The sequence below is a fragment of the Calonectris borealis genome, chromosome 6 (genome assembly GCF_964195595.1).
Source record: "Calonectris borealis chromosome 6, bCalBor7.hap1.2, whole genome shotgun sequence".
Taxonomy (NCBI): Eukaryota; Metazoa; Chordata; class Aves; order Procellariiformes; family Procellariidae; genus Calonectris; species Calonectris borealis.
The window spans coordinates 6,336,142-6,353,480 of record NC_134317.1 but is presented as its reverse complement, the minus strand read 5'-3'; the positions used below and the strand labels follow the sequence as shown (position 1 = coordinate 6,353,480).

Below are 17,339 nucleotides of genomic sequence, written 5' to 3'. Positions count from 1 at the left end.
CTGACATTTGATTCTTTTTGTTGTCAACAGGCCAGGAAGAGGAAGTTCACGGTATGATAAATTATGTAAAGGAAATAATTTATGGAAAAAGTAATTCACATGCAAATAAACATTTGTCATGTTTCTATATTGATTTGCAAAATATAAGCAAATACATTTTCTATACTGCTAATGAATTATTTATAAACAGAGATTTGATTCTGGAAAAATGTACACAATGAGCCAACTTCTCAATTCTCTGTTTGCAAGAAATATTTCTTCTGCTGCTGGAATACATCTCTGTGATTTACATATGAACATAGAAGAGTACTTTTCCATCAGACTGTTAGTGAAAGGAATAAGTATTAATAGACTTCTGTATAACCAATGATGGACAGCATCTTTCAGCTTCTGCTTTACAAAAACACTGAAACTCCTTCCCGAGAAAAGCTTTTTTTAATTATTAGAAAAAATTTTATTTGAAACACAGCATATAAGATGATCTACTTTCACATTTTAAAGTCTGAAAATAATCTGTAGAGTCAACAGACATTTGTTATCAACTTAAATGGTAGCGAGAAAAGGATCTCATGAGAAACATTTAAAGTGATTTCATATTTGGGGTTCAATTTTGCATTTAATAGGCATAGATATTGCACTAAGTCATGAATGGAAAGGATTTTTTAGGAGACTGATGTACTGATATACAAGTTTGATAGAAAAAAAAACATAACTTTTTTTCCTAAAATAGGATATGAAGTTCAAACTTATAGTGTATTTTTAACCTGTATTTGTACAGAATAAATATGTTTGCTCCTTGTGAGAATTCTATGTCTTGTAACAGCTGTTACAATGCAAACTTTTAGAGAAACTAATTTGTATAACAAGAAATGTGGAACTTGTACATAGAAAAAGAAGTAACAGCAATACAAACGTGGGATAGGAGCACCTCAACCAAAATGAGTTAGAAGTGTACATTGACCTCGATTCATCCTGGCATTTGGCAGTAGATCACAAAGATTTAAAGGAATTAGGGGACATACTTAGGCCACACTTTCTTGTAATGAATGAATATTCATCAGATCTACTACTAGATGGTTGTGTTAGAGTTGAAATCTTTCAATAAGCTAAGCCAGAGTATCCAGTATGATGCATCCACATAACATCAGCGAAACAGTATTATCATGATGTGGAAAGTTAACCCCGGAGGGCAGCTGAGCCACACACAGCCACTCAGAAGGGTAAAAGTTCGAAAACTTGTGCGTTGACATAAAGACACTTTAATAAGTAAAGCAAAAGCTGCGTGCACAAGCAAAGCAAAATAATAATTCATTCACTACTTCCCATCTGCAGACTGGTGTTTAGCTGCTTCCAGGAAAGCAGGGCTTCATCACGTGTAACGGTCTTGAGAAAACAAATGCCGTAACTCTAAACATGCCCCCTTCCTCCTTTTCCCCAGCGTTTTATTGCTGTGCGTGACATCATATGGAATGGAATATCCCTCTGGTCAGTTGGGGTCAGCTGTCCCAGCTGTGTCCTCTCCCAAATTCTTGTGCACCCCCAGCCTACTCGCTGGTGGGGCAGCATGAGAAACAGAAAAGGCCTTGATGCTGTGCAAGCACTGTTCAGCAACAACTAAAACATCAGTGTGTCACCAACACTGTTTTGGTCACAAATCCAAACCACAGCACTATAGGAGCCACTGTGAAGAAAATTAAGCCTATCCCAGCCAAAACCAGTACACATGACAAAATGGAAGAGGAGCAAAAAACAAAAACGCCCTTCCTTATAATTCTCCATTACAATACTGCTAAAAACAATAACATGGACCACCCTGCAGAATGAATGCCTGTAAACACAAGATAATTAAAATAGTCATAGATGGGGTTTTTTCGTATATTTAATGTGGCATTAAATGCAGATTTTCTTTACTTATTTATTTTCAATAACTTTACTTAGCATTGTATTTCACCAAAACAAAGACGACACTTGTTCTTTGTTAATCTAGGCATAAGACTGGTGGGTGTACATAAAAGAAGAAACCTTGGGTAGACATCATTTTATCATACTAAAGTAGCAGACTTGCCTTTGGCTAGCATTGACACCTAGCTGCTTTTAGAAAACTGACACTAGCCATTGTCTGACTTTGCACCAAGTCAGCTGAGCCTTAGGCAATGTAAAGAATGTGAATTTAGAGCACTGTCCAATCAAAATTTACTCAAGATGACATTATGAGACATTCCAGCTCAGTTTCTTGCAATATGCTGCTTTAAAACGTTTTCACTTAAACATTAAATAATTGCTAGTTCTCGCTGCCTTTTGGATACAAACTTATCCCAGGACAAAGTTAGCTCATTTGTTTTCTTTACAACTTGTAGGAGCAACAAAATAGCATTGAGAAGATTCTCTAGCAATAGTAATATTTTTACACTGATTGAATTCATGTCTTTCTACAGCATTATTACATTTGCTTTGCTTCAAAGTTTACAGTGTATTATATTTTCTTTAATTATATTCAATAAAACATTTCTGATGCCTTCTTTTCAGCAGGAATAAGATAGTCATTACTATGGAATTTTCATTTTTTGAAGTTTCCTGAAAGAGAAAATACTATTTTTGCTCTAATTTGTTTTTAAAAATCCAAATAAACTCTGAAAGCAAATTCCCCCTCCAAAAAGATATTAACTCAGAAGAGTTAAAAATGCATTCTACTTTGCTTAGTTATAACTCAGTATGGACCTATAACCTTCTTAACAACTCTTACTTATTTGGGAGGGTCCAAATATAGTTAAAGAACAACAGACCGTAAGACAAATACAGTTAAAGAACAAAATCACAACGGGCACAACTATTTGCATTATACCACTAATAATTTTTCACACCCATATGTGATATTTTTTAACATGCATTCTGTTTCACTTCTGATAACTTCACCAGGATGCTGTGTGTGCATGCGAAGAAACTATATAGAGAAATGTAAATACTTGAGCTGAATTTCTATAATTCAATGAATTCATTCTGCATTCTTGAGAAACAACTCATTTTCTGTATAGTTGCCTGACAAGCCCTTTGTATATTCATGTATGCTATGAACAACTTATTGTAATGTGCAATGTAATATATTTTGTCAAATGCTTTCGAACTTCTAATTTTGTGTATATTTGTTTCATTACACTTTATTCTATAAGTGGCTTGACAGCCTATAAAGAATTTTATACATCTATTTCAAACAACTGAACAGTATTATGTATTTTCCCAATGCTTTCAAGGTTTTGAATTTCACAGCTGTGTCAGGCTACTGTATTTAATTTAAACAGCAGAATATGGGATTCAAGAGTTAGATGTGAAGTATGCACTTGACAAGCAAAAGAAAACGAAAAAAAAGCTAACGCAAACTACAGTTCACCAGTCCGGCCTTTAGTCTGATGCACTGGCTCAGTCTGGGTACTCTCAATTCACTAATTCCATCCATTACAACTAACTACAGATTTCTTTATCTGCAAGTCTAGAGAACAGCCAAGAACTGAATATATAACTTAATTATTGATATGAACACAAAGACAGCAAGCTTAATAAATATTAAAAAAAAAAAAAGGATAGATGATTGCTCCCTCATTATTTGAACTTTTTTTTTTTAATCACTTTGTACTATGATAATCTAAACTTTAAGGAAGAAAATTATTAATACTGGCTGATAAATAAAACCCACTTCACACATAGCAAATTTCAAATGGTGCTTGACACTTATTTTGCAGACAGCAATAATATTTTGTGGAAGTTGTTTTTTTTTTAATTTTCAAATTTTCAAAAGATTATCTAGTCATGTAGATTAATAGCGCTATAGCAAAACTATGTCTCCTTATTTGATTTTTACATGAGAATAAGAGAACATTAAATGATTTCTTGGTACTTATAATATAAATGAAAATGGAAGAATCCCACTGGCACTAATAATCAATTCCTAAGTAAAATCGCTCACAAAGTTAAGAAGGCTTTTGTGTGTCAACACCCCCCCAGGTATAACAATAAATGGCTCTGAGTGACTACTGAGAGGCACATGACATTTCCCCCTTTAGATGAAACACTTGCATATGAAAACTACAGCATTATCCCTTGCAGTAACTCGCAATATTTTCAAATGTAGGTAGTAATTAAAAGGCAGACAAATCCACTTTAATCTTCCAAGAAGAATGAGCTAGTCTTCAGACATCCTGTACCTATAGACACTGTCTCGAATTGGAGAAAGGGGCAGACAGCACATACTCAGCATTAGAACGCCTAATTTATTAAGCTTTCTAGGTTAATACCTTGAATATACTAAATATACATTCATGATATACAATCAGGAATACGCATTTAAGATTATCTACACAACAAGATATTAATTTCTGGAATTTCTAAGTAAAAAAGAAAAAAAACAACAGAAATTGTCAACTGAAAAGAAGGCACTCCAGAACTATTTGTGGCATTTCCCTCTTGAAATATTTTATAAAGACAATGATTATGAGATAAAACCATTAAGAATTTGTCATTTCTTCCTAAGAACCAGATCTAAATTAACTCACTGCAAGTGGTATTACGGAGATTTATTAGGCATTCAGGTTCCTCATAGATAGGAGAGAACCGGGCTAACTGAGCTACTTTGAATAACATAATCTACTTTTTAATGAGATTAAGTATTATAGAAATGGACTTCTCATGATACAAAACAAGCCAAATCATCTCAGGAATATAATGAATATAATGGGCAGGTAGTGTTTGATCAAACTTTATTGTTAACAAATTTTTATCACTGTATCACTGAGCAGTTTTTATGATTCTTATCTAGAGATAAGAAATGCGATATGTAACTTATTGACAACGGTATACTAATTGTAATATTTATTTTGAATTAATCAGATTATTGAGAAGTCACAGGTCAGGCATTTTTGCATAGCTGATACAGAATTACAGCTTTTTATAAGAATGAATAAAATTGGAGAATTTCAGCAAGGGACATTTTCAATTCTGGTCAACTGATTTTCAACGGATCAGATGGCATTGTATAAAAATATACACATGCAGTTTATCAAAATTGAAAAGTTTCCTCTTACATGTTGCTAAGCTAACTCCACTCCTTATAATATTGTCTTAGGTAAAAGTTACTTACTACAGTTTTCTTCATCAGAATTATCACCACAATCGTTTTGGCTGTCACATCTCCAATGATCTGGAATACAGTTGTTGTTTTTGCACTGGAATTCATGAGGCCCACAAGTTTTTTTATCTGTAATTAAGATGAATATCATTTACATCATTGCAGACAAAGAGTCAAAATGGGAAAGACTGGTACTAAACAGTGACATGACAATATCGCTAGATACATTTAAGAAGGAGCAACCATACTACTTGAAATGTTACTTTCAGAAATAATTTATTTCTCATACCACATTCTTTAAGATTCTATTTATTCATTCATACCAAAAGAGATATGGTCATAAATTTGATGATAAAATTAAAATATGGACTGTACACAGTGTCATTTAAAGTAAAAAATATGAAATTCAGAAGTGATCACAAATTAGTTTGAGGGGAGGGTATTATTGCACTGAATCTCAAAAACTGCATTGACTTTTCCTTGAATTTATCTGTAAGAATGCTTTACAAAAGATCAGATCACAGTAAACCACAAGAATATTTATTTGAAAATGCACAAAATACATATTCCTCAAAAGTTATGTTCGGATATAATAATTTAAGACTAATCATACGTGACAGAAAACTTTGCATTTTGATTTACATTTTCACCTTCTGATGTCTTGGACTGGAAGTCTACTTATACAAAGTAAAACATTATAAAGCATATAATGCTAAACTGAGATTAATTTTCTTCATGCAGTAAATTTTCAATGAGCTTTCCTGTTTACAGCGTAGCAGTGTAGGCAAAGCCTCTTGGAGATGCATGAACATCCTGAACTCCTCCAGTAGGAAGGAGCTGCCTCTGCATTTTATTTATATTTTTTACTTCTTGAGTAATTATTTCAGGTTCTAAGGACTGAGATGAAATGAAGTAAATTAAAAAGCTATCAGTGACATTTTCTTGAAAAAAAGAGTTTGCTTTGTAAAAGCCTCAATGACATATTTAAAATTACATGTCACTGTGATGATATTTCAATAGAAATTTTTAAAATTTCCATTAGGTTGTTTCACAGCACATCAGTTCAGACTTCATACTGTTATCACGGCAACTCAATGAGTTCTAATAACTGACAGAACGAAAGAGGACTGAAACACTAGCTTAAATCAACCTGCTTTCTCTGCCTGTGAAATGGAAAGGACCACAAATTAGAGGTATTAGATTTGATGCTACGGCCCAAACAGCTGCTTTTTGTGCTTTATTTTAGGTGTGGTTCCGGAACTAGAGTGATAAATCAAAACTGCATTTGGGTATCAAGAAGGTGGAGGTAATGGTGTTGCAGCTCAGTTGTGTACACTCAAAAATTTGGTAATTACAATACTGCCTTTTGCATTTGTTCCTTATTCTCTGCCAATATCGTGATTGTATGTAGTTTTCTTCCAAAATACTTTTTCCTATGATGTTTCTCAAGATGACAGTCTATGACATTTCAATCGTGACATTTCAAATACTTGCATTGGCAAGCACTTAAAAAATATTTAACATTACAAAACATAAAAATATCCCCCTCTCCCTGAAAATAAGACACTCTTGTATTTTGTTTCTGTAGCTTTGCAAAAGATCAACTTTCAAACCAGAAATCCATCCTATATTTATTAAAGTACTTCTGGTAAAGTCTACAATCTCCCATTAACATATCTGCCCACAAAATGAGTCCTAAAGACTAATGATAGATTATATTCTATTTATCCTTCCACATTCAATAGAAATACCAAGATCTAATCAGTAATACACAGACATGCCATCCCTTCATTTCAGCTATCTGCTAGGATGAAAAGAACATGCAATATATTTTTTCTTATTCCTCATAAAGAATTACCTAGTTCTCAAGGACGGTAAATCCATTTTCTAGCATTGCCTCTTCACACTTGTGAAGAAAGGCTAGAATTTTTTTTTTTTTAATTTATGCAAGTGTAGTCTAACCTTATGATTACCACTTGAATATTAATCCTTCTTTTCTTATGCTATTTTTACCAAACACAAAGCAATATTTAATTATTTTTCATACAAAATATTTTGCATGTTTGTAAGGCTCTCTCTTCTTCACTTCACAAATCTGAAAGCTTTATGCTTCCTTTGGGTTGACTGATCTCTCGTAGCAGCTTACACCTGACAATGTCTTACAAACCAGATTTGCTTGTCTTGTATTTCCTTCTTCACGTTAATGAGAGCAGAGGAAAACACTCGGATACTAGAACTAAGATGTAACAAAGAGGAAGATTTCGGAAAGTTGTGTAACAAGTATTTGATCTTTGAGAAAGACTGATTTACTCAACTCAAAAGAAATAGTGCAAGACCTTATTTTTTTGAGTTGTGGAACCCTGAAAAGCACACAAGGGCCCACACACGTTTTGTCATTGCTGTCTTCAACACTAAATTGCTTTCCATTTTTCTTAAAATAAGACCACCTTAAAAAGTGAAAGTTCAGATAGGAATGGTACAAAGGCAAAGTAGTAAGTACTGATAACTCAATTTTCATATTTCTCTCTTCAAATTATTATTAAGAGATTCATTGATCTACTGTAACAGGCAAAGATCCCTTCTCAAAAATTTGTGTGACCACCTGAGGTAGCTGCTGGTTGGTTGGGGTTCACCTTTTGTGCATACTGAACTAGGATTTTATTTTAGAAATAATTCTAAATGAGTATGAAGAAAATACAATGAAGGCTTAAATGGAAAACAAACCAAACCTCAAAATATTACATATGGACCCTAAAAGCATTTTGATTCAAATATAAATCCCTATGAATTAAAACACTATTTTGTCACTCATTGCACTACCTTGCCGTTTGGGGATTTTAATTCCATGTATGTGCACGTTTGTGCATTTGCAGGGGGTGGGGTGTGTGTGTATGCCTGAGAGAGATACAATCCAAAATGAAACGAAACTCACTTTTGATCACTAGCTGTTCTAGAACTTGGCAGGCTGTGACTGATGCTGGATACAGGAAATTATAAGCCTGTTGAAGGACGTTTAAGTTTATATAATACATCCTTCAAATGTCTCAAAGAACATTGTCTTCATCATCAGAAAGAAAACCTACTTTGACTCTTTAGGCTAAAAATAAAATTAATATTAAAAAAAGTGAGGAAGCAGAAAGCAGTCATACTAGTGTTGACACATTATGCTAATAAAGACCTGAAATACATATAACCTTTAAAGCAGATTACAATCACTTTCCAAGACCACACACAGCTTTCTTCAGATTCTAACTCAAACAGGGCCTTTCTTGATGTAAATATTAAAGTTGTGAGCAAGGATTACCATAATCTAATGGCTTTTTTTAATTGCCTGGACAGAAAGCATGAATTAACTCTACCTACTGTTTTTTGAAGAACACCATACACTCATTAATAAACATACATTTCCTAATTCTACTTCATTGTCTGAGTCGGAAAGTAACGACAGAAGACTAAATACATTCAGACTACTTCTAACAAATTTACTCAATATAATATCTCCAATAACACACAGTAGTAGATGTTGACTTAGCAAAATATATATATGACTATGCAGCACTTAAGCAAAAAAGAGATCACCCTTCATACAAGTTTTGCATTGTAAGCATTTTAGAAATGAACTATAAACGATAACAAGTTAGTATTAGCATCAACATATGCAGATCTTTATTATACTCAGCTTGCAGCTTTAGAATTTAATTCTACCAAACTTTGTTCATAAAAATAACCATCTTTAAATTTAAAAAAAAAACCCAAAATGCAGAAGAGCAAACGGTGTTAAAACTGCTGCTATAATAAGGTCATTTAAACAAATTTCAAATGCTAAAATTATGGAAAACTTTAAAATGTGATTAAACCCACCCTGTTCTTCTCAAGGCTTAGTTGTTCTATGTGTACATAATCATGTGTGGCACAGAGATTGTGAATATGGATAAACCGTTCCGTCTCTTCCAACACAAAAACTTAAGAGCATTATATGCAGCTAGCAGATTTAAAATAAAAATGGAGGTGGTTTTTCAGGGAGGTGTGTAATTAAGCTGTGGAACTCCTTGTTGCAGCATGTTGTGAAAACTTTACAAAGGTGAAAAGAGACTGAAATCCATCAAGGGTTATTGCATACAGAGATATATTTGACTCACAATATGTCTGATTCTCAAATTGTTAGAGGCTGGAAGAGTATCCCAATAAAGTTTCATTACAGGCCTGTTTTGCTCACATATTCCTCCCTAGGTACTAGCTTTCAGTCACTGCCAGAGACAGAATAAAAGGCAAGATGAGTCTTAGATATGAACCAGCATAACCAGTCGAATATTTTGTGACTGAAAAAAACTATTTAACTTGGGATTGCATGCATTGCACCTCTAATAGTTTGAGTAATTTGGATGTTATTCTTTCTATTGGCCAAAATGATGAATCACCATGAAGTACCTATGATAAATACAATTTTTCCTGTTCAGCGTTAGTTTGGGGTTTTTTTCCTCTTTGCTTTTAAACTTTGTGTTCTGAGGATATTATTAGATGAATTATTTTAAGACCCTTTGTGCCATATCAGTTGAGCTTGCATGGGTTACTCGAAATATGAATCCACAGTTTGGAAGCTTGGAATGCTGTCCGAATTGGAAAGAAACAGCATCTTGGAGATCAAGGTGATGGGGGACAGTGCAGGAGAAAGCACCTATGAAGTGGATCAGAAGGTCAGCAGTGCAGGGGTAGTTCTATAATAGTCCAGAAGAGGACATAAAGAGTCTCTATGGCAAAGGTTCATCTCCTTTGCATTCACTGTTTCTTCAAGCCAAATGATTTCCTGGACTGTAACTTCTCTCCAGTTGATATGTTTAATTAGTTTCTCCTTCTTGACAATTCAAACATGGTCTTGGATTTTCAGTGTTGAGGAAGAGTTCAATTTCCTAGGCATATTTACCAGCTCCAATATTTTCATATATAGGGTTGTGTCAATTGCTTGAAACACATCCATGGAAATTTGGCTATCTCTCAGTGCTTTGTTCCTGATTACAGCCTGTAATTTCGTTACTCTGTTGCCCCAGAGGTAGCATAAACTTGTCCAGACTCATGTGTTTCATCAAACCATTTATTGATGTGTGGATGAATAACGGTGAGAGCTTTGAATGTTCTGTACAACTGTTTTTCTTGTTCTCTTCCATCTCAGAACAGTTTTCTATCTTTTCCTTTATAGACCTATCTTGAAATTTCTACAAGTTTTTCTGCACTTGGTGAGTGTGCGTCTTGCATTGACATCCATGTTCAGTGATTTTCCAACAATACTGATCCACTTATTCTGACTCCGATTATCTGTAATCCATTTCCCAGGTGGAATATTTATATTTATATTTATTACTTTCTTTCATTTACAACAAAAGAGCTGACTCAGTACTTTCCAACAATCAAGCAATGACTGAGAACAACTACTACTACTACTATAGTGATCTGTTTTTTTCCAAGTGATGATGAATACCATACTAGGCGTATACAATAAAATATCATGGACAGACCAATGTGAAAACTGCTTAGATTTTCAACTTTCTATAAGTACCGTCATAATAAAATAATTTTAACTGTTTCTGCGGAAATATCATCAATTCATCTGTTCTGTCAATAAGAAACATGCTAAAAACTGTAGAGTTCTATTTGTGATCCAACAATGAATCTTCAAAACAGCAATGGAAGAAGTTCTTGGATTCAAAGTTAGTACTTATGATCTAAAAAATCTGCCTCAGTGGGGTAGAACACTGAGGTTCTGGATATTGTGTAAAATCTGTCAGAAATTAGGGCTTGGTTTGGTAATGGTGCGATTCTATCCTTCATCTTCTCTGTAGAGGATCTGCCTCTTCAAACTGTAGAATTTAAGTACAGAAGTTTCATAAGTATCAGGCGTTCTTGGAGAAGTCCTATGGGGATGCAAAGTTTGTGGAGTGGTGTGTTAGGGCACATAAATCCCTGAAGCTCACAGAAAGAAGCAAAAGTGGGTCATGTCAAGTTGGAATCTGCTCTGGATCCTTCTGCACAGCCAGTCTTAACTAACACTATTTGCAAATTATGACGTTTTTCACTATTTATGAAGTACAGCAGCAACAAAGTATGCAGAATAAATTGATAGAAACTGGATAATACCGTGAGAAAAATCAAGAATGTCACTATATTCCAAATGAGATACTCATTTACAGCTCCTGCCAATAAAGTAGTAGTATAATATGAAGTTTATAGATTACTCATATAAAGATTACCATTCAACAAGAACTCTATGAGCCAGATACAGCTATCATATCAGATAGGTTTTATCATACATTGAAAGAGGACATATTAATTGGGATGATTATTTCCTTTTGGTACTTTTTTCAAAAATGTCAAGCTACTGTAATATTTCCAAAACCACTGGCATACTCACCACAGTTAGCTTCATCTGATCCATCAGCACAATCTGGGTCTTCATCACATACCCACAGTTTAGAAATGCAGTGTTTTGTTGTTTTACACTGGAAATGGTCTGGAGAACAACTGTTTTCAGCTTTAAATAAAAGGATTCCAAATTAAAACTAGAAATTTCTGCTAATATTAAGGATTCAAAAATTTGATATCTCTAGCATCACTTATGTAACATCTGTAAGAAAACAGCATTCAGGTTTATAATTTTGTCTTCTTTTTATATATTATTTTATATACAACAGTAAGGTCAAACGAATCAATTGTGATTTTTTTTTAACAACTAATAGACTTAACATTGATACAATCAAACCACTTTAGTAGAAAGCAGTCGGATTTATTTCTAACTTCCTAAAACATCAGTCAGTCAGTTTGAAGGACTAAGGCATCTCTCAACGCTTTGATTGAAAAGGTAATCAAAAGGATGTACAATTTTGATGAAATTCTGTGCTTTGTGTTACATGGGTAAATGGTGAGAAAAGTTTGACAGTTATTTCACTTTATCAGTTTAGCAGAACAATTTTTTGAATGAATCCGACAGCAAGATAAAGACACAAAGATGCAGCTAACCTTCATCCTATTCTTTCAGGATGCTTTAAGTTAAAGCTTAACTGCTTTAACTTTAGAACAGCCACTTGACAACAAAAAAGATCCTCAGTGCACTCATGTGATTCTAGATCAACTCCCTCACAAGCATATATGCCAGATCTTACTATTTCTTAAACTGTTATAAGTGAGAGTGCAGAGTCAAGGTGAATAAAGGACATATATCTGGACTGGACTGTGAGCAAGCTATTTGTGATCAGATGCATAAGGATTTCTTTAGAGATAAGCATATGTATGAGAACCTCCAAATTGTTCTAAACTGAACTGAACATAGGTGGAAAACAGTGATGATCTATTCTCTGATAACATTTTCCCACATGAATGTTTGTCCTACTTTTACCTAAGGAACTCCATAAGGTTTTTAACAAACTTTCCTATCCCTGTTGAAAAGCAATTTGCTCCTTGATACTATCATTCTTGTTTCTTGGGTTTGGCAAGACGAAAAATTTTAGGTTTGTTAAAAGTTGGTGTATTATTTCTTTCAGTGTCGTGTTTCCATACATAAATTTACGGTGCCAGAAATAAAAAGCATTTAGACTTGGCTATGCTGCTAACTATACTTATAAAAAATAATACTGATTTTCAGGTAGGACACCTCACTAGGGGATTTCTAAATGCTTTACAAGGAAGACCAGCATAATTACCTCCATTTTACAAACGGAAAGCCTTAACTACGAAATGTGACTTTTTCAAGGTCACTTGACATGTAAACAAAACAGTGGTAGAGCTGAAAAAAAAGGTCTGTATCTTATGAATCCTAGTCCAGTGAAATTAGAATGAAATAGATAATCTCATCTGTTATCTGTCTGGTGACAGGAACCCAAGTCAATATGAACTTTGTAGCAGACCTACTTAAAACCTCCCCTTTTCATAATCTCCCCAAAGGCAACTGAGGAGTTTCCAGAAGCCACAAGTGAGATTTTATTAAAATATAAACTGGCACACTTAACTTTCTTAAGAGAGAAGCTAATAAAGACTAGGTAAGACAAACAGAAATTAAAAATGTATATAATTAACCTCCCCCACTCCCCACTGTGTCTTTGCAGGTGGGTTGATGGCTGAGTTTCAGAAAATTCAAAAGCTTGCTTTGTATCACAGCAGACTGTCCTGTCCCCACTAATGCCTAGGAAGTTTTCAACTCCATCACCGCTGATCCTGACCCTATCCCTCCCACAGTCCCTGAGCGCTGCTGCGCTGCAGACTCCGCTGCTCTGATTTAATTTTTGCCAGCTACACCTCAAGGTTTTAGGAAACTTCCATATACCATGTGCAGTTCTTTGTAACAAAAAAAAAGCAATCTCCCCTATCTTCCACAGGAGTTTACCTGACCCCACTTAATCAGTTTTTAAAGAAACATAACATGCAAACCAACATATAATACTGTCTGTCAGAGGCTACAGCTCTGCTGTGCTGTTCGGAAGACGGCCATTAAACACGACCATCAACAAAGCCTTTGTATCCTTAGCAACCCTTCCCTCGGAGAAGGCCATGTTCTTTGCAGAAATGCAGCATACGCAAACCTTGAGAAAGCTAATTCAGAAAATAGGAATAAGCACCTTGGATCAGCAGTAGATCTGAATAATGAGTTGAGTGAAGGACAGAGATGTATTTCAAGACAGCACTGTCATTTTAATTATAAAATGATCAAAGACACAAGCTATTCAATACATTTCCATTCTAAATCTGAAAATATTTTCTCTACTTATGTCTAAGAAATATGGAGTGAAAATGAGTTTATGAAAAGTAAGATGTATTAAAAGCTGAGTAAATGGAAATCAAGTTACATAGGCAAATTAATGAAGAAGTCCCCAGAGGAAAGGCAATAGAAAAGGTAGAAAACTCCATCAAAGAAAGAGGATGTAGAAGGAGCTACGGATCTACATCATTTCCCATAAAAGATGCAGAAAAATATCTTTTTCCATTGAAATGCGTTGCTGCAAGGCACGGCAGATGAAAGCCTCAAGATGATGAGCATTTGTGAGGTGGTTAAGAGTAAAATGGATGTTTCAGCCTAAGTCAGAAACCCAATTAAATGCTTGAAATTAATTGTTTATACACCCCTCTTCTTTGCAATGACTTTAAAAAATGAAGTTAATAAATGACATTTTAGTTTGTTCTCTTGTATATGAAGTATTGTACATCAATCAACCCTGTGAATTAACTGTTTTGCATGTTCCTCAAATTATTTTACATAGAGGACATTTACAGTATTTTACATATTTTACTTCAGTTCCTTATTTAAAACCAGCTACAGTTGTCAGAGCAAAATTCTCTAAATATAACTTACGACAGTCTCTTTCATCTTCTTCATCACCACAGTCATCCTGTCCATTGCATCTCAGATTTATTGGAATACACTTCTGATTCTTTGTGCATTTGAACTGACCTGACAGACACACATGTGTGTCTGTAAGTTAAAAGAATAAAAATATCAAGTTAAAAAGATTAAAAGTTAAAGATTAAAAGATTTAAAAATTAAAAGGTACAAGAATAACAATATAGTTTCTTGACAGAATTTAAAGCATGGCATTTAAATCTGTTTAGCATGTTTCTGAAGTCTACAATGTATATAATCACCTACCACAGTTCAGTTCATCAGAATTGTCCCCACAATCGTTCTCTCCATCACAGATAAAGGCTGGCAGAGCACAAAGTCCAGTTCCACACTGAAAACGTCCTGGCTGACATCTGAATTCAGCTGAGAAAAGAGGAAACTGCTTATGAATACTATCAGAGGAATGGTTAAAATATCAAGTGTTGTTCTTCCTCTATGGACTAATCAAAAGAACTTATAAACCTTTTTATTTGCCTATATAATCTCAGTCTGAGTAGATATTAGTAACTAAAATGTACACGTACTATTGCAAAATTAATTTCAAAGTCTGAGATTTTAAATTTGCATAACTATGTTATACCTTACTAATGATACAGAGTGCAACCCTCTACACATTGATGCTTACTATTAGCTCAACAGAGACTTGCAATTTGGGATCTAAACACTTGAGTTCAAGTCTGCATTTAAGAAACTCACTATCCCACCCTAATTTTATTTCCCATGAAAGCTCTAACATCGTTCCTTCTCACAGACACTGCCATTTGAGTGAATGAGCAATTATGCACCTCTATAGTAATATAAGTGTAGCTTAAAATGTAATCTTATGTAGAATGATTACATATGTTAAAGCTTTCTTCAAAGGCCTTTGCAGCAGAAAAAGAGAACTAATTATAAAATTGTAAAAATATGAGAGATTTCAATTAAAAAAAAAATCAAATTAACTGTTACTTAACTGGAAGATTGTAGAACAAGATAGTAGAGCATTTTGTGTACATAAGCTTAAGGGAAGAAGGCAAGAATCTTTTGATTTATGTAGATTAATATAATAGTATTAAAGTAGTCAGTGACTGGGACGTAAAAATAGCATCATCAACAGATACTACTGTTTACGAATCCAGTACACTAGGAAAGGTACTGCAAACTTGCAGTCAGCTACCATCCCAGCAACCATCCTTTGGGATGTCGAAAACATCATCATAATTGACTTCCAGTTGTCTACAATTCAACAGGGGAATACTACAGTAACCTACTATTTGGACTACGTGAGGCTATCGAGAAATATGCTGTATCTGCAACATCTTCAGGATAGTGTCTCAAAGTTACACAGGATGCATGAAGAATGTTCATTGCATAAAATTGTTCATACTGGAGGAGTGAGATTTAGCTCTCCAAACTTTCCTTTGACAATATTTATATTATGAAATGAAAATATTTATATAAAACATGTTGTGAAAAATACACAGAATCTTAGTAGGAATCACATGGAGAACATTGTTGTTATTCAGAAAATTGCACTAAATAATAATGTGTAGCTAAACTTGTGTGATTGCAATGAAACATAAGCAAATGAGCTTGGAATTCCACATTTCTATTATGTACCAAAATAAACCAAATAAACCTGGCAGAATTTTGCATTTATATATAAAAATCAGCAACCTCAGAACACAGCTGTAAAATAAAAATCTTTAGCAAAAACGTAACTGGTAAGTAAAGGTTTAAAACATGAAAAACACGTTCTTATGATTTTCCAAAGACCTTCAAAGACCCTTAGTAGACATAACTAATGAAAATCTTTTACTGGCTGACAAACAAGAGCCTGCACCCTTTGTAAATTTGACAGAGACCAAGGAAAAGAAAACAGTGCTGTAAACAAAAGCATTCAAAAAAATCCTCTTCCTAACATCTATAAAGCATTATATATTGCTTTATATCTATAAAGCAATATATATAGAGTCCAATTATATTGATTTGGACTCTACTGACAAAACTGGGTTCCAAATTCAGAATGCACTTACGGCATTCCTCAGGCTCGTCAGAGCCATCTCCACAGTCATCGACAGTGTCACATTTCCACCAAAACGGAATACATTTGTCAGTTTTGCAACGGAACTGTAAAAGGAAGGAAAGAAGGAAGAAAAGCTTTAATATGAATACTTATTTATTTATTTTTAAACAGAAATAGTACAGTTTATGAAAATTAGATTCACTGCTTAAGTCATTGTTCCATTAATCAATGCTGGCTGTTAATTTTATAAAACTTATTTTTTAAATATTCTTTTTTTTGGAGATGTTTTGCACTGAGACTTCCACTGATACGAATCACTGTAGTTTCAATGACATTGCTACACTGACTTAGAGTGCCCCTGATATAAACCACTCACTGCATTTTGCTGCATTCTGTGATTTGATTCTTTAAGATCTTATTCAAAACAACCACTTCAATTCTTAAACAGTCTTTGTAGGCTGTTGAAGCAGACTTAATATCATTTTTCCTGATAAACCAAAACACCCACAGTTACAGAAAAGGACCTTAATGTGCAGTGTGGTACTTGTATATAGTATTACTTATATTGTTTGAATTAAATGAGAAAAGCAGAAGCTAAGCCTTCCAACCTTTCAAAAGGAAGGTACTTGTACAAAAAAGAAAAATCCTTCGTAAGACCTTGGCAGTGCCTTTACTCTGAGCTCAGGCAACACTGTACTTTTGTCCTGACTGAAAGAGAACTGCAAACAAAACAAAGAGTAGAAATTACTTGATGCAATCTTCTAGGGCTAAACCTAAAATCAGAGTTCATTATGTGGCTAATGCTAGGGAAAAAAATCTGGATAGATTATCAGCAACTT

At 34.1% G+C, this 17,339-nt stretch overlaps 1 protein-coding gene across 1 annotated transcript in view; it reads right to left on the bottom strand.

Moving 5' to 3' along the window:
• LRP1B (LDL receptor related protein 1B) overlaps positions 1-17,339 on the bottom strand; it is a 575,589-nt gene that overhangs the window by 72,921 nt on the left and 485,329 nt on the right. The window contains exons 62-66 of the mRNA XM_075152715.1: positions 16,511-16,604; positions 14,742-14,858; positions 14,448-14,567; positions 11,520-11,639; positions 5,129-5,245 (exon numbers count right to left, since the gene is read on the bottom strand). Of these exons, the coding sequence (XP_075008816.1) occupies positions 5,129-5,245; positions 11,520-11,639; positions 14,448-14,567; positions 14,742-14,858; positions 16,511-16,604 (568 nt within the window). The remainder of the gene's footprint in view (positions 1-5,128; positions 5,246-11,519; positions 11,640-14,447; positions 14,568-14,741; positions 14,859-16,510; positions 16,605-17,339) is intronic.